Here is a 23,704-nt window from a genome sequence, read left to right on the forward strand (position 1 = left end):
ACTAAGAGCCCTAAATTATATCCACAAAGAAGGCAGGACCCCACCTACATGGAAAGACACAATAATTACTTTAATCCCAAAGGAAAATAAAGATGGACAGAACTGCGCTAATTATAGATCAATATCAATATCAAAATCTATACATCTATTTTAACTAAAAGATTTGAAGCATTTATTTCTGAGTTAACCGATAAAGATCAAACTGGTTTTGTGAGAGGCAGACAAACCCAGGATAACATTCAAAGAAGCCTGCATGTAATTCACACCATTACTAAAAACAAACTAAAAGCAGCTATAATCAGCCTAGATTCCGAGAAGGCTTTTGACAGGGTGAACTGGGATTTTCTTTATCAAACCTTAGAGAAAATTTGGATTCACACAGTACTCAATTAAATGTATAAAAGCCATTTATGACAAGCCTACAGCAAGAATTAAAATAAACGGCTCCCTCACAGACCGATTCGAGTTAAAAGGAGGAACGAGACAGGGTTGCGGCATCAGTCCGACTCTTATTGCTCTTTACATTGAGCCACTGGCCCAGGCCATTCGGCAGTGCGAGGAACTAAAAGGAATCAAAATTGACAGCAGGGAACAAAAAATTTGATTATTTGCAGATGACGTGTTGTTGTTTTTAAAAGACATAAACACCTCCATACCTAAACTAATGACAGTCCTGAAAGAATTTAACTTTCTTGCCGGATACAAATTAAATATTTCTAAAACCCAAATCCTGCTTTTCAATCACTCCCCATCAACAGAAATCACATCTAGCTACAATATTAAGTGGGACAATAAAATAATTAAGTACCTTGGAGTCTTCTTACCTAAAAATCTGTCACTCATATACGAAGAAAACTATAATACAATTAACTTTAACATCAACCTGGATATTAAGAGGTGGTCAACTTACCATTTCGATTTACCAAATAGGATAAAAGTGGTGGAAATGAACATCTTACCAAGGCTACTCTTCCTACTCCAGTCACTTCCATAGAAATACCACCCAAGCAGTTTATAGAATGGGACCAGATGAAATCCAGAGTTATTTGATAAGGGAAAAAAACCCAGGATCAGATATGCAACATTACAATTGCCTAAAGATAAAGGCTGAATGTCTCTCCCCAATTTGAAATTATATTTTTTTGCAGCCCAGATGCGCTACGTTTGCTGTTGGTGTAATTCTGAATACTATGCCAGGTGGAAAGAGATTGAGACATGTGTATCAGATTACCCGATTCAGACCCTTTTAGGAGAGGAGGACTTACCAAACAACATTACCACATTATTAAACCCAATAACAACATTTATTATGGAAATCTGATAAAAAGTAGCACGGCAATTAAAGATGAAAAAGGAAAAGAAAATACTTAAATGGATTTAGCTTGACAAAGTGTGATGGTGCCTCTGTCAGTCCTCCTCCCCCGCCCTCTCTGCTCTGCTCCTGACTCCACCAGCTGTGACCAATTCACCTCATCATCCCTACTGCTCAACAGGAGACCCAGCTCCAGTAGTCAACGCCAGTTCGTTACCCCTCATGGTGACTACGTCTGGTCTAGTCTGTTTATGTCTCGCTTGTTTTCGCCTTGCCTCGAGCTGATATTATCTTCCCCGTCTCAGGATTCACAACCACGAAGGTCACCCGTGTGTAGGTAGGATCTGGATTCAAATAGGATCATTTTGGCATTCCATCCATCGTGTTTTAACAAATGTTCTGTGCTTCACAATCCCCTTCACTCAGGTAGTGTTACATCTGGGTAAAATCTCTGAAACAGTCATTGCTCAAGATCTGTACCTGATGGAAATATTGCTAATTTCAGCAAGGAAAGCAATAACCAGAAGATGGCTTAAGCCAGAACCACCAACCCTCACAGACAGGACTGACATAGTGGAGGAGATCTACATCATGGAAAAGATGACTTTTGTTTTAAGATTGAGAGAAGGAAAAATGGGACAGATGGACTGTATAGAAAAACACTCTGGCCATTGTATGACCTGTTAACATTTCTGGAATGGCGGGTGTCATATCTTATTTTTCTACTTTTATTTATGTATTTTCCCTACTCACTAATTTTTTATTTTTTTCATGTACATTTGTGTACATTTGTGTTATGTCATGTTTAAAAAATAAAAAATAAAACTTAAGTTTAAAAAAAAAGTGTAAAAGGGAAGCTAAAAGAGATAAAATGGAGCAATCATACCTGGACCTTTAAGGGTGGGGCAAAAAGGCATTTCGTCAGCCACCATGTGGGTGTTGTCTCCTCCAGTGCATGAGCCACGCCTGCTCCTCATCTGCTCCTCTACATGTTCTTCAGATGGACCTTCAGCCAACGCCAGACTATACACCTCTGGTAACAATATTGGCAGTTTTATCAGCACCAAAAGTTATCTTTATGTGCTCTAATCCTCCTGTTCTCCCTTCCAATATCCTGCCTGGCTCCATTGCTGGATCCAACCGCCAGTTTGCTCCTCTGCCTGCAAAGCTGCCAGCTCCTCACCCTCTACACCAGTCTAAAATGATTGTTACTCAGAAAAGCGTGTCAGCATTTGGATTTCACCTTCCACCCACCTGCCAAAACACACCGATTGTTGGTAAACCTCAACTATGAGAGACACAATGAGAAAAAAAATCCAGAAAATCACATGGTCTGATTTGTAAAGAATTTATTGGTAAATTATGGTGGACAATAAGTATTTGCATGATTTCTTGCTCAAACAGACCTGTAGCTTCTTCTCAATGAGGATCTTCTGTCCTCCACTCGTTACCTGTATTAGTAGCACATGTTTGAACTGTTATCTATAGAAAAGACACCTGTCCACAGACCCAACAAGTCTCACTCCAAACTCCACTATGGCCAAGAAAATGTCACAGGTTTGGCTAAAACTGGCATAATCATAGTTACAAGACCACAAAAACACATTTACAAAAGATCCAAAGAGGATCGCAGTGGGACTTTAAACTGCCTGTAAACTAAATTTCTCCACAGACATGAGAGACACTCATTTCCAGTTTGACTGGTCATAAAAATAATCATTTTGACTTTGAGTTGCTAAACAAACATATTTTCATAGTTTAATTACATGAATGTATCTCTCACACTTCACAGGAAGAGATTATTTTTCCAATTTCAGAGTTTCATTTTTTCTTGAGGGAGAAACAAAAGTATTCATGCTTCATTAGAGGAAGTGTTTGTCTGCCACATAGTTCTCCTAATCCCTCAGAAGCTCAGAGTTTGGAGCTGAGTCATCGAGGATGTAGTCACGCACACACAGACACACAAACACACACAGACACACACCTTCTTCACTGAGCTAAACCCTTAGGGATGCTGTGGATTTAACAGAAAGTCAGAATCAAACTATGTTTTCACTCTGCTCTCTCTTTGCTGTCTCAACCTTGCATCCTTTTTAGCGACATTCACACTGATAAAAACTTTTAAACCACAAATCCTTTTGCTCTACCGTCTGCTGGCTGTTAAAGACTCCAATCATCTATTGATCTTTTGTCCAAGTGTTCTCACTTGGTCTTTTAATTATGCCGCTTTTAGCCAAAATCAACTAAACTGTGTCATTTTCTAGGACACTAAGCCTACCTCCACATCCCATCATCCATCTATCTACACACTAGCTTAAAGCGCTTCACACCCTCAACATAAGCTTAGTGGTGCAACTAAATGGGGAGCAATATCGGAGCTATTCAGTTTTGATCCAGATTTCAGCTCAGATGAGGAAAACAAAAGACGTTCATGGACTTATTTGTCTACAAGTGGATGCATCAGAATGGAGCAGAGCAGGGGGCTTGTGACCTGCCAACTGTAGCACCGACATCACTGCTACAATCTTTTTTTTTTTTGTTGTTGCATTTTTTTGTCCTAATCACTATAAAAACACCCAAAAACACAATTTTTGGCTTAATTTTTTCATTAATGTCCTCTAACATGAGAAAAATATCACAAGAAGATGAAAAGAAAAAACGAAAACTGAAATTTTTGGGTTGCTCGCTTCAAAAGTGGTTTAAAACTCTGGAAAGGGTGAATATCATGAACTTCTGCACTTTATTCACCTATTCAGTGAATGGTTGAAACAATTAAGAGTAACAAACCGTGTTTAACATTCAGTAACTGTGTCATACAAACAAAAACAGCAATTAACTTCATTGCCTGGTTACTGAAAATACAACAGCAATATCACAAACACTGCGAGCGACACCAGGGAAATGTACTTTCACTGGTTGACAGAAAAATACGACTTGAGGATTATCTTTGGAAAAAAATTGAGTAAAACAAGTGGGATGTTACACAGCTGTTATCCAGCTGTTGTGTACCTTTTAATTTGAAAAAAAAGGGCGTCACCCCAAGCATTCTAAATCATTTTCCTTATTTCAAAATAAGAGCTCCCAGAAATACTCAGTCAGCACCAATATTTGACACAATTTTAAACCTACACATTAACTGATTTTTTTTTACTATGTCAACAAATTATGTTGTGCTTTCTGAGTAAAATATTCATGTGTCTAATCAAGATTTTTAATTGTTTTTCACCAACAAAGAATTCAGGGAGAAACATACAAAACTTATTATGAAGAATAAATTCAAAATGGTTCCTTTTTGACATCCATAGACATTGAAATGTCTGCATAAAATATAAAAAGATAATAATCTGCCGCATTAAGAGGCAGCTCCCCGTCCACTGGGTGGGCCTCCGACCGCTTTAAAGTCCTCCTGGGGGCACAACCTGTTCCATCGCAGCATATTCTGGGTGGTGCAGTGTGATCCTGCAGTGATAGCGGTGGAGGCATGCACACTCAATCAGCAGTTACTTCAGAACATCACGGTCCCAAAAGATGCTGGTGTAACTGACCTGAAGACTCATGTGAGGCCTGAAATATTAAAGGTCTGAGAAAAGATGCTGACCTTCTGACCACAAAGTTGCTGCTTTTGTTGCTGCTTTTTGTTCAGAAACATCAACTATTCAGCACTGAAACTGTGTTAGCAGATCTGAGGATGGCTGTCAGGTCCTTCAGGGTTTATACACAAACTCTAAACGCAGGCTGCCCCTCCCTTCACAGATAAAGCTCGCGGGTCACTGGACGGGTGGAGACAGGATGATGCTCAGCAGGGAGACAGAACTGATCTCCTGGGTTGGGTTCTGCTGCGATCCGGGGAACACAGATGACACCGGATAGTTCCCAAGTCGGGAAGTGGACAGTCCTTGGAGGATAAGTGTGTTCGTTAGTGGGACTTCCTGTTGTTTTAATTCTAGTGATAGAGCAATTCCCAGCTGAGGTTGTCTCAAGGCTTCACAAAGAATCCAAAAACCATGAAACCCAACATGAAACTCTTGTTTAGTTTCTAAAATTAATCCCTCCAAATAATTTCCCATGGTGCCATTGTCCAAACTGCTCCTGCTAAGTAACGTCTCCAGGATTTGGATTTTCAAAGAGCAAACGTGACGAGGGGAATCCAAACCCCAGAGTCGAGTCCAATTGAGCCGATAAAAGTCAGTGTGAGGAATCTGCTTCACCTTCATAAATACGTAAAAAGATCATCTTTTGATCTATTTTCAAAGCGTCTAGTGGGCTTTTATTTATAATTATACCATGGTCTCGGTGAAAACTGGTTATGGATTCAAAAGTGATCATCCGTGGACCATGTTTTATTTATGCAAAAAGAAAAAGAAGATTTTATTTTTGATTATCATCTTAGTAACAATAACATAAATCCAAATCTTATTTTTCTAAAGGGTGACGTAAGACTTTGTGGCTCTTATTCGGTTGTTGTCAGTGAGTATCAACCCCGTGTCTCTTTAAGTGTTGGAGGTTGTTGCTTTAGGAGTAGATCCTCCGGTTGGGGATTCCATTCTGGGAGACTTCAGTTCCTCGAGGACAATGACAGTGATACCTGGAGCTCGGGGAAGAACTACAGCTCCTCCACATCCTGAAGAACCAGTCAAGGTTGTTCAGGCATCTTTTTTTTTTCGCCTCCCCGTGGAGGGATTCTGGGCCGGGTCCACCAGGAGGAGGGCCCTGATAAGTCCCAGGATACATTGGAGGGGTCGTGCCTCTCTGCTGGGCAGAAGGGAAGAATGTTTCTGGGAAGAGGGAGGTTAGGGCATCTGCGGAGTGACCTGGCTCTGCATACGCCGAAGAAGGACCGGTATTTTATTTTTGTCTTTTTATCCATCATATTTATTTACAGTTTTGATTTCCTCTTGTTTTTTGTTTTTTAAAGCAACCTTTTAAAAGTTATTTTATAAAAAAATATATGAATCCTTTCGTTAACATCCACTGCAGTTTGACGTGGATCTGCTGCAACGACACAGGATGTCCAGGAGTCAGTGATGGTGTTGCACAATGTCAGTGACGTGCAGTCAGGAGAGGCAGGTGAGGCACAGCCTCACCTGTCATTATGGGAAGAAAAGAGAAAAAATAAATTCAATTATTATATTTAATCAGTAAGTTGTGCTTTGCGGTCATTTTCCATTTAAATGTACCATTTTTGGGTGTTTTTTCTTTTCAAAATCGCTGAATTTCCGCATTTGCCGTTCAGATACTAAGTGACCTGCGATGAGGCATCAGCCCGCTGAGCCTCACCTTGGATTGCGCAATACCTATGCAGTCAGACGGTACTGCTGTCTCTCTGTATGTCGGTTCAATCACTTGTACTATATGAGCTGAGTTTAAATAATTTAGCAGATGTATATGATGCACAGTGCTTGTTTTTATAAATAACTGTATGTGAGGGACGTGTTTCTTGTGCTGAGCGCTAAACGACGGCGAAAAAGCCGCTGGGTGAGGCCAGACATTCTCGTGCCTCATGTTGCAGTTCTCGTGCCTCGTGTTAGGGGGCGCCGGTGAGCCCTGAGATTATGACGCTAAAAATACTAGAAGAAGTGATAGCAAGCGGCAAGTCATTTTCTTCAGAAGGAGCGGCGTATGGACTTTATTTACAACTAAAGGTAAGACGATAATAACGTTTGTGCTTTTTTCTATGCTGCAGTTTGTATATGAAAAAAAAAACATGTTGAAATTATATTTTAAACAAAACGTTAACTGTTGTCAATCAAATGGTGAATAAGTTACTCAGTTATTTATATTCATGGTTCATATGTTTGTAAATCTGACTGATGACGTCAGTGCCTCACCAGCCATTAACCTCACCGCACGTCACTGCACAATGTGTAGTTTTTAACAAGCAATTGTGAATAAATGTCCCACTATGAGAAAACGGGCTTTTGTTTATTAAACTTTATTGAACAGTTGACAACAGTACATATCACATCAGCGAGTAGACCTTCAGATGGCAAAAATCAAGATGTTTTCTTTAAAAAAAATAGTTGTAGGGAATGTGACGTCATTTCCGTGATGCACTAAATTCGAATCCCTTCCCGGAACTCTGTGCAGATACAATCAGTCACCACAAGATAGAGCCAAAATCCCATTTTGAATAATGAAGCAACGGTTTAAATGTATTTTACCTGTGAAATTTATCACTTTAAGGTGTAAAAAATAACTTTTGTACCTCAAAGTCATGTTTGTATCAGTGGAGTATGTTGTAGTATTGACTTGTTATAGGTTAATTTTCATTTAAAAGTGAAAGCAACTTGCTTTAGATAATTAGAACTCATTTAAATCTTAAATAAATCAATAAACGAACATTCCTGCATTTCTCTGAAACCAAAAGTATGTTCTGATTACACTTAGTCATTATAAAAGGTTTTTTGGAGGATTTAATTTATGCAAAAATTAAAAACTCAAAGAACTTTCAGACGACTGCAGTGCAAGAAATTTGATTTAAATAAATCTTTTTTCTTTATAAAATAGGTTTTACTTATGTTTTTTGTCTTGATCCTTGAAGCTTTGAGTTTATGGGGCATATAGACAGGTTTTACTATTACAAAAAGAGGTTATGTATCTTCGGATAACCAGGGTATAAATTTGTATAAATCCCTTGGGGGAGGGGGGGGGGTCCCTTTTGAAAAAAGGCGGGAGGGGTATCAAAGCTCAGAGAAACTGAAAGTGAAAGCTTCTAGAAAGTGAGCGGGAGAACAATTCTCTTTGTCTGTCAGACCTGCTGGCTTTATGAAGATGAAAAACTCTGTATCTAGAAGTTCATCCCACAAAAGCGAGCTGTCCAAACCAGAACCTCCATGTTTCTATCCAGAACCATCAGAATCACAGTAAGTCTTTTTCTTTTCTGCCTTGTTATTCATGTTTGTATGTGTGAGGGCTTTCTAACTGATTCAAAGTCACGAGAGGATCAGACCAATGAGGTTTGGGTCTGGTGAGGCACTAACACACAGAGAACACATTTGAGTGAGTCCATCACATCAAAGCACAAAATCACTGACTCCTGTAGAACTTTTTTAGCTCTGCAGTAATGGCTGGCAGAGTTACTGACTCCCCTTGTGTCTTTTCAGTGAAGCTTTATGTCAAAACTGATTCCAGAACAAGTAAAATACATGATTTATTATACAGTGGGGGGAAAACAGTATAGACAACCACCAAGTATGAAAGTTCTCCCACTTATCAAGATATGAATAACATAGAGCTGAAACAAAACTGTGACACAAAAGTTGAGGTTTGAACTGAATCGTGGGGATAGTGATATGTTATGTGTTCGTCAAAATATTAAAAACTGTAAAGTTGCATTGGTGAGGCTTTCATAAAAATAGCGTAAACCATTTTTTAAAGTCAAAAAATGTATCAGAAGGAATCTAAAAGAGAGATAAAAATGGAGCAATCGTACCTGGACTCTTAAGCTGAACTAACCTACAGAGGGGCAAAAAAGTATTCAGTCAGCCACCAATAGTGCAAGTTCTACCACTTAAATAGATGGGAGAGGCCAGGAATTATCATCATAAACCTCAACTATGAGAGACACAATGAGAAAATAACATTTTCTGATTTTTAAAGAATTTCTTTGAAAATTATGGTGGAAAATAAGTATTTAGTCACCAACAAACGAGCAAGATTTCTGGCTCTCACAGACCTGTAAGAGCATCTTCTGTCCTCCACTCGTTACCTGCATTGATGGCACCTGTCTGAATTGTTATTTATATAAAAGACACCTGTCCAGAACCTCAAATAGTCTCACTCCAAACTCCACTATGGCGGAGACCAAAGAGCTGTCTGGGGACACCATAAATCAAATTGTGGACCAGCACTGAACTTTTTGGTGAGAACTCTACTCGTCGTTTTCGGAGGAGAAAGAAGTTGCATCCAAAGAACACCATTCCTACTGTAAAGCACAGGGGTGGAAACATCAGGTTTTGTTTTTTTTTCCGCTAAAAGACCAGAGCGACTGATGCGTGTATGGGAAAAAATGAATACGGCCATGTGTAATCAGATTTTGAGTGAAAACCTCCTTCCATCAGCATGACAACCATCCCAAACACACTGACTGGGTAATGAGGGAGTGGCTTAATGAGAAGCATGTCAAGATCCTGGAGAGGCCTAGCGTGTCTCCAGATCTCAACCCCATAGAAAATCTTTGGAGGAACTTGAAAGTTAGTGTTGCCCAGAAACACCCCCAAAAAATCTCTGCTCTAGAGGAGATCTGCATGGAGGAATGGACCCAAATATCAGCAACAGTTGGTGAAAACCTTGTGAAGACTTACAGAAAATGTTTGACTGCTGTCATTTCCAGCAAAGGGTTTATAACAAAGTACTGTGTTGAACTTTTGTTATTGACCAAATACTTATATTATAAGTAATTCTCCAAAAATCAGACAATGTGATGTTTCTGTATTTCTTTCTTATTTTGTCTATCATAGTTGAGGTTTACCTATGATTAAAAATTAAAGGCTTCTCTCATCTTTTTTAAATGGGAGAACTTGCACAGTTGGTGTGCAAACTGTATGAAAAGTGGGGACATGTAATAAAAATCTTAAGAACGTATAAAAACATTTTAATAAAGCATTACATCGGTAGCAAACAATAGCTCAAGGCAAGAGCTCAACCCAGGATTGCACCATCTAACGTGATGCAGGGGTCGGTGCTGCATCGCCTCACAGCCTCTGAAACTGAACAGGAAATATACAACAGACAAATAGACAAATGACACAGAAACTGGATTTATTGTATTTTATCATCACTATTCATCTCTAGCGAGATAAAAGTCCCACAAACCTCTTCCTCTTCCTGTTTGTCTCAAAAATGCAGTGACAGTTTTGTAACTCACTGATCGGAGCAAAGAGACACCAGAAAACACCAAACAGCCACATCCGAGCGGCTGTTTCCTCTGATATCTGCAGATCACTGAATGCAGAGAAGAGACAAAGTAGAGCTGAAAGTCTGTGTGTTTCATCAACATGAACTTTTCTCCTGGATGGATTTTCTCTCTGGTCTCCACAGGCAGATAAAGAGGATTTCTGTTTGTGATGAGGAACAGTCGTCCTCCTCTACCTCCTGCTTCGGAGGCTGCAGACAGAACTTCCCCTCAGTCTGGGTCCAGTCTGCTCCACCAGAACATCCCTGCTCCGAAAACAGATCTGGCCAAAGTAAGTCCAGATGTGTCTGGACCTCTGCTGCTGTCATTTTGGGCAGATGTTAAAAGGGTTCTGTTTTTCCCACTCTTTGTCTTCCAGCAGATGTTCTACGGGATGAGTTAGAAGAACTTAAGATCAGTTTCAGGAGATGCAAATATGTGACTGAGGAAACGGATGAAGCAGGAAGTGGAAATCTCCTCAACAGGATCTTCACTGAGCTCTGGATCACAGAGGAACAGAGAGAAGATATTCAGACACAGCACGAGGTCAGGCAGCTGGAAGCCAACAACATCTTCAGATCCTCTCCTGACCATCACGGGTCCATCAGAGTGGTTCTGACAAACGGCGTGGCAGGAGCTGGAAAAACCTTCTTGGTGCAGAAGTTCACTCTGGACTGGGCCGAGGGTTTGGAGGACCAAGACATCAGCGCCGTGGTTCCTCTCCCTTTCAGGGAGCTGAACTTGATCAGAGAGGAGCAGCACAGTCTTCTCACTCTGATCCAGATGTTCCATCCAATCTTCCAGAAGATCCCAGCAGAGCAGCTGTCTGTCTGTAAACTCCTCTTCATCTTTGATGGTCTGGATGAAAGCAGACTTTCTCTGGACTTCAACAACGGTCAGGTGGTGTCTGACGTCACCCAGAAGTCCTCAGTCAATGTTCTTCTGACAAACCTCATCCAGGGACGTCTGCTTCCCTCAGCTCTGGTCTGGATCACCTCCAGACCTGCAGCAGCCAATCAGATCCCTCCTTCGTGTGTCTCTAGGGTAACAGAAGTACGAGGCTTCACCGACTCCCAGAAGGAGGAGTACTTCAGGAGGAGATTCAAAGATGGAGATCTGTCCAGCAGAATCCTCTCCTACATCAAGGCCTCCAGGAGTCTCTTCAACATGTGTGAGCTCCCGATCTTCTGTTGGATCACTGCTGGGGTTCTGGAGGACAGGTTGACCACAGAGCAGAGAGGAGAGCTGCCAACAACCCTGACGGACCTGTACTCACACTTCCTGATGGTCCACACAAAGAGGAGGAAGAATAAGTACCAGCAGGAAGATGAGCAGAGTCCAGAGGAGCTGACAGAGGCGGACAGGGAAGTTCTCCTGAAGCTGGGGAGGCTGGCGCTGGAACATCTGGAGAAAGGAAACACGTTCTACCAAGAAGACCTGCAGCAGTGTGGTCTGGATGTCACGGAGGCTTCTGTTTTCTCAGGAGTTTGTACAGAGATCCTCAGAAGAGACTGTGGGATCTTCCAGAAAGCGGTCTACAGCTTCGTCCATCAGAGCGTTCAGGAGTTTCTGTCTGCAGTCTACACGATTCACCGTTCCTCCAGCAGGAACACAGAGAACGTCCTGAGAGAAGACAAACACGTGGAGCCAAAGCTGAACATTTTTACAGAGCAGAAGCTGAAGTTCTCCAAAAAGAAGCAGCTTGTTCCACCTCTAGACGGGTTTCTAAGCAAAGTCATGAAGAAATCCTTGAGGAGGGAAACTGGACACCTGGACCTGTTTGTCTGTTTCCTTCACGGTCTCTCTGTGAAGTCCAGTCGGATTCTGTTAGGAGGACTTCTGGATCAAACAACAGATCCTACAGAAACTGCCTAGAAGGTCAAGAAGATTCTTGACCTTGAAGTTCTAAAAACTCCCCTGACAGAAGCCTCAGTCTGATAGAGAAAAAGGATTTCTGAGGTCATCAGGTGAGGTCAGAGAAGTTCTGGCTGCGTTGGAGAGATGACTGTTCCTGTAGATGCTGGTGAGATCAGAGGAGCTTCAACTATAAAAATCGATCACACAGTGAAGGGGACTGTTGGTTTGACCTAAAATCACTGATAATGTTTGTTCAAAGTGTAAAAATTTATTTTTTTTATACATTTTTTCATTCAGTTCAATAAATTTATGAGTAAATGTAAACGTTTTGAAATAGTTTTGTTTTTATTGGAAAATGTGATCAGATTTTTTTCAAGGTAAAATTCTAATGTTTTCTGTGTCTGGAACATGAATGTGCAATTATCAAGTTGTTTATCTAATTTTAGGGCATTGCGGGTAATGTGGTTTATAACATTCCTCCCACTGTTTTTATGAAAATAAAGCAAGGAGTGGCTTAGTTCAGCCCTTCCTCTCAGCATAGCTGTGTCCTCGACCTGCATGGCTTGTCTACCTTCCGTCGCCGATCCTCCGATTCCTGAATTGTTGACTTCGGTTTCATCGTTGACTTTGGTGCTCATGCTTTCAGCAGAAGTGAAGGTGCTGAAGTTGAAACACAAACAAGGAAAGAAGCTTCTTTAAACTTTATTTTTGAATTGAAGGCTTTTTTTATTCCAAAAAAATAGAAAAGATAAATTATCAAAAATTTGCTCATAAGTTATCATTTTAATTGCTATTAAAAGTCAGCATGAAATAGTTTTCTTCTCTCGCTCAGCATGTCCATGTCTTCCGCCTTCAACATGCTGTCTGGCTGCTGTCATCTTCCCTCCCACAGCTTCATCGTGTACGATTGGACCGATGACTTTGGTGCTCACGCTTTCAGCAGAAGTGAAGCCGTTTGGCACTTCTTCCTGTTTGCTCCCGTCGGCTCTTTCTCTTCTCCGTCTATTGCATTGCAGGAAATATTTCTCTGGATTCCAATGGTTGAACTGTCGGTATTTAGAGAGACGAACGTTGAAAGTGCTGCCCACACAGTCCGGAGACCATCGGTGAACGTATTGCTCTTCAGAGTAGAGACACGACATGTCGAAAGTACTTCCCCTCACAGCTTCAGACGAGCGGTGAACAGGCTACCTCTCACATCGAGAGACAAATGGTGAATGAACTGAGAGCTGAGAAGCAAAGAGGCCACTCCCCCAAAGCACTGGAAGCAAAGCGTGGCTTCTGTTTTCCTGCTCTGCCTGTCAGCATGGCTGTGTCCTCCACCTGTACGGTCTTGTCTGCCTGCCATCACCGTCCCTCCCATATGTGTGTTTTAGACGTCAGTTTCACCGTTGAGTTTGGTGCTCGTGCTTTCAGCAGAGGTGAAGGTGCTGAAGTTAAAACACAAACAAGAAAAGAAGCTTCTTTACAAAAGTTAAAACCCAATCAAACACACGAGGAAAAGAGATTCTTTAAGCTTTATTTTGTATTGGAAGTTTTTTTGTCAATAGTCATCTCTCGCTCAGCATGTCACGTCTTCAGCCTTCAGTGAGTTGAATTGTCGGTAATAACAGTAGAGAGATGAGCAGCAAATGTGACGGCCCACACAGTACGGAGACGATCGGTGAATGCTCTGCCCCATCCAGCAGATCGGTGAGCGTTGTTTGTATCGCTCAACACAGCAGAGAGATGAACGTTCTGTGTATCGCTGCTCATGGTACAGAGATGAACGTTGTCAGTATTGCAGCCCACTGACATGTTGTAATTTTTCCCAGATGTCTTTTTCGTGATACTGTTATTGCATGCACAAGCCGACACAGAACGGCGACGATCGGTGAACGTATTGCTCTTCAGAGTAGAGAGACGACATGCTGTCTGGCTGCTGTCATCTTCCCTCCCACAGCTTCATGGTTAACAACGATTGGACTGATGACTTTGGTGTCCATGTGTCAGCAGACTGAAGCTGTTTGTCGCTGCTTCCTGTTGGCTTTCGTGACCAGTTTCTCTGGTCCGTCTTCTACTGTTAGGAAAATATTTGCCTGTGATGATGTTCATCATGACACAGAACAAACTACTCTCCTGCGACCGAGAAGTTCTCCAAATAACGTATCCCAAACAGCCTACAAAGAGGACGGTAAGGAGGTCCGTCTTTAGTTCAAGACGACAAACTGCAAATTCGCGGCTTTTTACGAGACAGAGCCGAGCGGAGAATCGGCCTCCTTCTACCGCACAGAGATGAGCAATGGAGTGGGCCATCCTCACAAGTGTGGAAGGAATGAATTTAACGTCTGTTTTTGTAGAGCTGAGTAGCGAAGAGGCTCCTCCCCCCTGGAGGAGAACTATCATTGGTGGAAAAATAAAGCAAGGAGTGGCTTAGTTTAGCCCTTCCTCTCAGCATAGCTGTGTCCTCGACCTGCATGGCTTGTCTGCATTCCGTCGCCGATCCTCCGATTCCTGAATTGAAGTGAACACTGAAGTGAAGGTGCTGAACTTAAAACACAAACAAGGAAAGAAGTTTCTTTAAACTTTATTTTTGAATTGAAGGATTTTTTTTTCTACAAAAAAATAAAAATAAAAAATTATCTAATTTTGCTCAAAAGTTATCATTTTAATTGCTATTAAAAGTTAGCATGAAATAGTTTTCTTCTCTCGCTCAGCATGTCCATGTCTTCAGCCTTCAACATGCTGTCTGGCTGCTGTCATCTTCCCTCCCACAGCTTCATCGTGTACGATTGGACCGATGACTTTGGTGCTCACGCTTTCAGCAGAAGTGAAGCCGTTTGGCACTTCTTCCTGTTTGTTCCCGTCGGCTCTTTCTCTTCTCCGTCTATTGCATTGCAGGAAATATATCTCTGGATTCCAATGGTTGAACTGTCGGTATTTTACAGAGACGAACGTTAAAAGTGCTGCCCACACAGTCCGGAGACCATCGGTGAACGTATTGCTCTTCAGAGTAGAGACACGACATGTCGAAAGTCCTCCCCATCAAAGCTTCAGAGGAGCGGTGAACAGGCTACCTCTCACATCGAGAGACAAATGGTGAATGAACTGAGAGCTGAGAAGCAAAGAGGCCACTCCCCCAAAGCATTGGAAGCAAAACAAGGCTTCTGTTTTCCTGCTCTGCCTGTCAGCATGGCTATGTCCTCCACCTGTACGGTCTTGTCTGCCTGCCATCACCGTCCCTCCCATATGTGCGTTTTAGACGTCAGTTTCACCGTTGACTTTGGTGCTCGTGCTTTCAGCAGAGGTGAAGGTGCTGAAGTTAAAACCCAATCCAAACACACGAGGAAAAGAGATTCTTTAAGCTTTATTTTGTATTGGAAGTTTTTTTGTCAATAGTCTTCTCTCGCTCAGCTTGTCATGTCTTCAGCCTTCAGTGAGTTGAATTGTCGATAAGAACAGTATAGAGATGAGCGGCAAATGTGACGGCCCACACATTACAGAGACGATCGGTGAATGCTCTGCCCCATCCAGCAGATCGGTGAGCGTTGTTTGTATCGCTCATCACAGCAGAGAGATGAGCGTTCTGTGTATCGCTGCTCATGGTACAGAGATGAACGTTGTCAGTATTGCAGCCCACTGACATGTTGTAATTTTTCCCAGATGTATTTTTCGGGATACTGTTATTGCATGAACAAGCCGACACAGAACGGCGATGATCGGTGAACGTATTGCTCTTCAGAGTAGAGAGACAACATGCTGTCTGGCTGCTGTCATCTTCCCTCCCACAGCTTCATCGTGTACGATTGGACCGATGACTTTGGTGCTCACGCTTTCAGCAGAAGTGAAGCCGTTTGGCACTTCTTCCTGTTTGCTCCCGTCGGCTCTTTCTCTTCTCCGTCTATTGCATTGCAGGAAATATTTCTCTGGATTCCAATGGTTGAACTGTCGGTATTTTACAGAGACGAACGTTGAAAGTGCTGCCCACACAGTCCGGAGACCATCGGTGAACGTATCGCTCTTCAGAGTAGAGACACGACATGTCGAAAGTCCTCCCCATCAAAGCTTCAGAGGAGCGGTGAACAGGCTACCTCTCACATCGAGAGACAAATGGTGAATGAACTGAGAGCTGAGAAGCAAAGAGGCCACTCCCCCAAAGCACTGGAAGCAAAACAAGGCTTCTGTTTTCCTGCTCTGCCTGTCAGCATGGCTATGTCCTCCACCTGTACGGTCTTGTCTGCCTGCCATCACCGTCCCTCCCATATGTGCGTTTTAGACGTCAGTTTCATCGTTGACTTTGGTGCTCATGCTTTCAGCAGAGGTGAAGGTGCTGAAGTCAAAACACAAACAGGGAAGAAGCTTCTTTAAACTTTATTTTTGAATTGAAGGATTTTCTTTATTCCCAAAAATTAAAAAAATATAAATAATCATAATTTTGCTCATAAGTTATCATTTTAATTGCTATTAAAAGTTAGCATGAAATAGTCTTCTTCTCTCGCTCAGCATGTCCATGTCTTCAACCTTCAACATGCTGTCTGGCTGCTGTCATCTTCCCTCCCAAAGCTTCATCGTTTACGATTGGACCGATGACTTTGGTGCTCACGCTTTCAGCAGAAGTGAAGCCGTTTGGCACTTCTTCCTGTTTGCTCCTGTCGGCTCTTTCTCTTCTCCGTCTATTGCATTGCAGGAAATATTTCTCTGGATTCCAATGGTTGAACTGTCGGTATTTACAGAGACGAACGTAGAAAGTGCTGCCCACACAGTCCGGAGACCATCGGTGAACGTATTCCTCTTCAGGGTAGAGACACGACATGTCGAAAGTTCTTCCCCTCACAGCTTCAGACGAGCGGTGAACAGGCTACCTCTCACATCGAGAGACAAATGGTGAATGAACTGAGAGCTGAGAAGCAAAGAGGCCACTCCCCCAAAGCATTGGAAGCAAAGCCTGGCTTCTGTTTATTTGCTCTGCCTGTCAGCATGGCTGTGTCCTCCACCTGCACGGTCTTGTCTGCCTGCCATCACCGTCCCTCCCGTATATGTGTTTTAGACTTCAGTTTCACCGTTGAGTTTGGTGCTCGTGCTTTCAGCAGAGGTGAAGGTGCTGAAGTTAAAACACAAACAAGAAAAGAAGCTTCTTTACAAAAGTTAAAACCCAATCAAACACACGAGGAAAAGAGATTCTTTAAGCTTTATTTTGTATTGGAAGTTTTTTTGTCAATAGTCATCTCTCGCTCAGCATGTCACGTCTTCAGCCTTCAGTGAGTTGAATTGTCGGTAATAACAGTAGAGAGATGAGCGGCAAATGTGACGGCCCACACAGTACAGAGACGATCGGTGAATGCTCTGCCCCATCCAGCAGATCGGTGAGCGTTGTTTGTATCGCTCATCACAGCAGAGAGATGAACGTTCTGTGTATCGCTGCTCATGGTACAGAGATGAACGTTGTCAGTATTGCAGCCCACTGACATGTTGTAATTTTTCCCAGATGTCTTTTTCGTGATACTGTTATTGCATGCACAAGCCGAGACACAGAACGGCGATGATCGGTGAATGTATTGCTCTTCAGAGTAGAGAGACGACATGCTGTCTGGCTGCTGTCATCTTCCCTCCCACAGCTTCATCGTTAACAACGATTGGACCGATGACTTTGGTGTCCATGTGTCAGCAGACTGAAGCTGTTTGTCGCTGCTTCCTGTTGGCTTTCGTGACCAGTTTCTCTGGTCCGTCTTCTACTGTTAGGAAAATATTTGCCTGTGATGATGTTCATCATGACACAGAACAAACTACTCTCCTGGGACCGAGAGGTTCTCCAAATAACGTATCCCAAACAGCCTCCACAGAGGACGGTAAGGAGGTCCGTCTTTAGTTCAAGACGACAAACTGCAAATTCGCGGCTTTTAACGAGACAGAGCCGAGCGGAGAATCGGCCTCCTTCTACCGCACAGAGATGAGCAATGGAGTGGGCCATCCTCACAAGTGTGGAAGGAATGAATTTAACGTCTGTTTTTGTAGAGCTGAGTAGCGAAGAGGCTCCTCCCCAATGCACTGGGAGGAGAACTATCATTGGTGGAAAAATAAAGCAAGGAGTGGCTTAGTTTAGCCCTTCCTCTGAGCATAGCTGTGTCCTCGACCTGCATGGCTTGTCTGCATTCCGTCGCCGATCCTCCGATTCCTGAATTGAATTGAACACTGAAGTGAAGGTGCTGAACTTAAAACACAAACAAGGAAAGAAGTTTCTTTAAACTTTATTTTTGAATTGAAGGATTTTTTTCCCCAAAAAAATAAAAATAAAAAATTATCTAATTTTGCTCAAAAGTTATCATTTTAATTGCTATTAAAGGTTAGCATGAAATAGTCTTCTTCTCTCGCTCAGCATGTCCATGTCTTCAGCCTTCAACATGCTGTCTGGCTGCTGTCATCTTCCCTCCCAAAGCTTCATCGTGTACGATTGGACCGATGACTTTGGTGCTCACGCTTTCAGCAGAAGTGAAGCCGTTTGGCACTTCTTCCTGTTTGCTCCTGTCGGCTCTTTCTCTTCTCCGTCTATTGCATTGCAGGAAATATATCTCTGGATTCCAATGGTTGAACTGTCGGTATTTAGAGAGACGAACGTTCAAAGTGCTGCCCACACAGTCCGGAGACCATCGGTGAACGTATTGCTCTTCAGAGTAGAGACACGACATGTCGAAAGTCCTCCCCATCAAAGCTTCAGAGGAGCGGTGAACAGGCTACCTCTCACATCGAGAGACAAATGGTGAATGAACTGAGAGCTGAGAAGCAAAGAGGCCACTCCCCCAAAGCACTGGAAGCAAAACAAGGCTTCTGTTTTCCTGCTCTGCCTGTCAGCATGGCTGTGTCCTCCACCTGTACGGTCTTGTCTGCCTGCCATCACCGTCCCTCCCATATGTGCGTTTTAGACGTCAGTTTCACCGTTGACTTTGGTGCTCGTGCTTTCAGCAGATGTGAAGGTGCTGAAGTTAAAACACAAACAAGAAAAGAAGCTTCTTTACAAAAGTTAAAACCCAATCAAACACACGAGGGAAAGAGATTCTTTAAGCTTTATTTTGTATTGGAAGTTTTTTTGTCAATAGTCTTCTCTCGCTCAGCTTGTCATGTCTTCAGCCTTCAGTGAGTTGAATTGTCGGTAAGAACAGTATAGAGATGAGCGGCAAATGTGACAGCCCACACAGTACAGAGACGATCGGTGAATGCTCTGCCCCATCCAGCAGATCGGTGAGCGTTGTTTGTATCGCTCATCACAGCAGAGAGATGAGCGTTCTGTGTATCGCTGCTCATGGTACAGAGATGAAGGTTGTCAGTATTGCAGCCCACTGACATGTTGTAATTTTTCCCAGATGTATTTTTCGGGATACTGTTATTGCATGCACAAGCCGAGACACAGAACGGCGATGATCGGTGAATGTATTGCTCTTCAGAGTAGAGAGACGGCATGCTGTCTGGCTGCTGTCATCTTCCCTCCCACAGCTTCATCGTTAACAACGATTGGACCGATGACTTTGGTGTCCATGTGTCAGCAGACTGAAGCTGTTTGTCGCTGCTTCCTGTTGGCTTTCGTGACCAGTTTCTCTGGTCCGTCTTCTACTGTTAGGAAAATATTTGCCTGTGATGATGTTCATCATGACACAGAACAAACTACTCTCCTGGGACCGAGAGGTTCTCCAAATAACGTATCCCAAACAGCCTACAAAGAGGACGGTAAGGAGGTCCGTCTTTAGTTCAAGACGACAAACTGCAAATTCGCGGCTTTTTACGAGACAGAGTCGAGCGGAGAATCGGCCTCCTTCTACCGCACAGAGATGAGCAATGGAGTGGGCCATCCTCACAAGTGTGGAAGGAATGAATTTAACGTCTGTTTTATAGAGCTGAGTAGCGAAGAGGCTCCTCCCCCTGGAGGAGAACTATCATTGGTGGAAAAATAAAGCAAGGAGTGGCTTAGTTTAGCCCTTCCTCTCAGCATAGCTGTGTCCTCGACCTGCATGGCTTGTCTGCCTTCCGTCGCCGATCCTCCGATTCCTGAATTGTTGACTTCAGTTTCATCGTTGACTTTGGTGCTCGTGCTTTCAGCAGAGGTGAAGGTGCTGAAGTTAAAACACAAACAGGGAAGAAGCTTCTTTAAACTTTATTTTTGAATTGAAGGATTTTTTTTTTCCAAAAAAATAAAAATAAAAAATTATCTAATTTTGCTCAAAAGTTATCATTTTAATTGCTATTAAAAGTTAGCATGAAATAGTCTTCTTCTCTCGCTCAGCATGTCCATGTCTTCAGCCTTCAACATGCTGTCTGGCTGCTGTCATCTTCCCTCTCACAGCTTCATCGTGTACGATTGGACCGATGGCTTTGGTGCTCACGCTTTCAGCAGAAGTGAAGCCGTTTGGCACTTCTTCCTGTTTGCTCCCGTCGGCTCTTTCTCTTCTCCGTCTATTGCATTGCAGGAAATATTTCTCTGGATTCCAATGGTTGAACTGTCGGTATTTAGAGAGACGAACGTTGAAAGTGCTGCCCACACAGTCCGGAGACCATCGGTGAACGTATTGCTCTTCAGAGTAGAGACACGACATGTCGAAAGTCCTCCCCATCAAAGCTTCGTGGGAGCGGTGAACAGGCTACCTCTCACATCGAGAGACAAATGGTGAATGAACTGAGAGCTGAGAAGCAAAGAGGCCACTCCCCCAAAGCACTGGAAGCAAAACAAGGCTTCTGTTTATTTGCTCTGCCTGTCAGCATGGCTATGTCCTCCACCTGTACGGTCTTGTCTGCCTGCCATCACCGTCCCTCCCATATGTGCGTTTTAGACTTCAGTTTCACCGTTGACTTTGGTGCTCGTGCTTTCAGCAGAGGTGAAGGTGCTGAAGTTAAAACCCAATCCAACACACGAGGAAAAGAGATTCTTAAAGCTTTATTTTGTATTGGAAGTTTTTTTGTCAATAGTCTTCTCTCGCTCAGCTTGTCATGTCTTCAGCCTTCAGTGAGTTGAATTGTCGGTAAGAACAGTAAAGAGATGAGCGGCAAATGTGACGGCCCACACAGTACAGAGACGATCGGTGAATGCTCTGCCCCATCCAGCAGATCGGTGAGCGTTGTTTGTATCGCTCATCACAGCAGAGAGATGAGCGTTCTGTGTATCGCTGCTCATGGTACAGAGATGAACGTTGTCAGTATTGAAGCCCACTGACATGTTGTAATTTTTCCCAGATGTCTTTTTCGTGATACTGTTATTGCATGCACAAGCCGAGACACAGAACGGCGATGATCGGTGAATGTATTGCTCTTCAGAGTAGAGAGACGACATGCTGTCTGGCTGCTGTCATCTTCCCTCCCACAGCTTCATCGTTAACAACGATTGGACCGATGACTTTGGTGCTCACGCTTTCAGCAGAAGTGAAGCCGTTTGGCACTTCTTCCTGTTTGCTCCCGTCGGCTCTTTCTCTTCTCCGTCTATTGCATTGCAGGAAATATTTCTCTGGATTCCAATGGTTGAACTGTCGGTATTTTACAGAGACGAACGTTGAAAGTGCTGCCCACACAGTCCGGAGACCATCGGTGAACGTATCGCTCTTCAGAGTAGAGACACGACATGTCGAAAGTCCTCCCCATCAAAGCTTCAGACGAGCGGTGAACAGGCTACCTCTCACATCGAGAGACAAATGGTGAATGAACTGAGGGCTGAGAAGCAAAGAGGCCACTCCCCCAAAGCACTGGAAGCAAAGCGTGGCTTCTGTTTTCCTGCTCTGCCTGACAGCATGGCTGTGTCCTCCACCTGCACGGTCTTGTCTGCCTGCCATCACCGTCTCTCCCGTATGTGTGTTTTAGACTTCAGTTTCATCGTTGACTTTGGTGCTCGTGCTTTCAGCAGATGTGAAGGTGCTGAAGTCAAAACACAAACAGGGAAGAAGCTTCTTTAAACTTTATTTTTGAATTGAAGGATTTTCTTTATTCCCAAAAATTAAAAAAATACAAATAATCATAATTTTGCTCATAAGTTATCATTTTAATTGCTATTAAAAGTTAGCATGAAATAGTCTTCTTCTCTCGCTCAGCATGTCCATGTCTTCAACCTTCAACATGCTGTCTGGCTGCTGTCATCTTCCCTCCCAAAGCTTCATCGTTTACGATTGGACCGATGACTTTGGTGCTCACGCTTTCAGCAGAAGTGAAGCCGTTTGGCACTTCTTCCTGTTTGCTCCTGTCGGCTCTTTCTCTTCTCCGTCTATTGCATTGCAGGAAATATTTCTCTGGATTCCAATGGTTGAACTGTCGGTATTTAGAGAGACGAACGTTAAAAGTGCTGCCCACACAGTCCGGAGACCATCGGTGAACGTATTCCTCTCCAGAGTAGAGACACGACATGTCGAAAGTCCTCCCCATCAAAGCTTCAGAGGAGCGGTGAACAGGCTACCTCTCACATCGAGAAACAAATGGTGAATGAACTGAGAGCTGAGAAGCAAAGAGGCCACTCCCCCAAAGCATTGGAAGCAAAGCGTGGCTTCTGTTTATTTGCTCTGCCTGTCAGCATGGCTGTGTCCTCCACCTGTACGGTCTTGTCTGCCTGCCATCACAGTCCCTCCCATATGTGTGTTTTAGACTTCAGTTTCACCGTTGATTTGGTGTTCACGGTTTCAGCAGAGGTGAAGGTGCTGAAGTTAAAACACAAACAAGAAAAGAAGCTTCTTTACAAAAGTTAAAACCCAATCAAACACACGAGGGATGAGATTCTTTAAGCTTTATTTTGTATTGGAAGTTTTTTTGTCAATAGTCTTCTCTCGCTCAGCTTGTCATGTCTTCAGCCTTCAGTGAGTTGAATTGTCGGTAATAACAGTAGAGAGATGAGCGGCAAATGTGACGGCCCACACAGTACAGAGACGATCGGTGAATGCTCTGCCCCATCCAGCAGATCGGTGAGCGTTGTTTGTATCGCTCATCACAGCAGAGTGATGAGCGTTCTGTGTATCGCTGCTCATGGTACAGAGATGAACGTTGTCAGTATTGCAGCCCACTGACATGTTATAATTTTTCCCAGATGTCTTTTTCGTGATACTGTTATTGCATGCACAAGCCGACACAGAACGGCGACGATCGGTGAACGTATTGCTCTTCAGGGTAGAGAGACGGCATGCTGTCTGGCTGCTGTCATCTTCCCTCCCACAGCTTCATGGTTAACAACGATTGGACTGATGACTTTGGTGTCCATGTGTCAGCAGACTGAAGCTGTTTGTCGCTGCTTCCTGTTGGCTTTCGTGACCAGTTTCTCTGGTCCGTCTTCTACTGTTAGGAAAATATTTGCCTGTGATGATGTTCATCATGACACAGAACAAACTACTCTCCTGGGACCGAGAGGTTCTCCAAATAACGTATCCCAAACAGCCTCCACAGAGGACGGTAAGGAGGTCCGTCTTTAGTTCAAGACGACAAACTGCAAATTCGCGGCTTTTTACGAGACAGAGCCGAGCGGAGAATCGGCCTCCTTCTACCGCACAGAGATGAGCAATGGAGTGGGCCATCCTCACAAGTGTGGAAGGAATGAATTTAACGTCTGTTTTTGTAGAGCTGAGTAGCGAAGAGGCTCCTCCCCAATGCACTGGGAGGAGAACTATCATTGGTGGAAAAATAAAGCAAGGAGTGGCTTAGTTTAGCCCTTCCACTCA

The 23,704-nt window shown here is 43.2% G+C and overlaps 1 protein-coding gene across 2 annotated transcripts; it reads left to right on the forward strand.

Moving 5' to 3' along the window:
• Positions 1-8,022: 8,022 nt before the first annotated feature.
• Positions 8,023-12,602, forward strand: LOC105355369 (NLR family CARD domain-containing protein 3). 2 transcript variants are annotated; one of them, XM_011482252.3, is made up of 3 exons: positions 8,023-8,175; positions 10,352-10,497; positions 10,585-12,602. In XM_011482252.3, exons 1-3 carry the CDS (start codon positions 8,078-8,080, stop codon positions 12,078-12,080), a joined length of 1,740 nt encoding a protein of 579 aa, XP_011480554.1. In that variant the 5' UTR covers positions 8,023-8,077; the 3' UTR covers positions 12,081-12,602. The 2 variants fall into 2 exon arrangements, with proteins under 2 accessions (XP_011480554.1, XP_020563716.1); XM_020708057.2 differs by having other exon boundaries at positions 10,588-12,602.
• Positions 12,603-23,704: the final 11,102 nt, after the last annotated feature.

This window comes from Oryzias latipes, chromosome 13, assembly GCF_002234675.1.
Source record: "Oryzias latipes chromosome 13, ASM223467v1".
In the NCBI taxonomy this organism is placed as follows: Eukaryota; Metazoa; Chordata; class Actinopteri; order Beloniformes; family Adrianichthyidae; genus Oryzias; species Oryzias latipes.

Coding starts and splice junctions, on each gene's coding strand:
- LOC105355369 (XM_011482252.3), top strand. CDS start 8,078: ATGAAGATGAAAAACTCTGTATCTAGAAGTTCATCCCACAAAAGCGAG. Junction 8,176..10,351: donor CCAGAACCATCAGAATCACA/GTAAGTCTTTTT, acceptor TGGTCTCCACAG/GCAGATAAAGAGGATTTCTG. Junction 10,498..10,584: donor CGAAAACAGATCTGGCCAAA/GTAAGTCCAGAT, acceptor TTTGTCTTCCAG/CAGATGTTCTACGGGATGAG.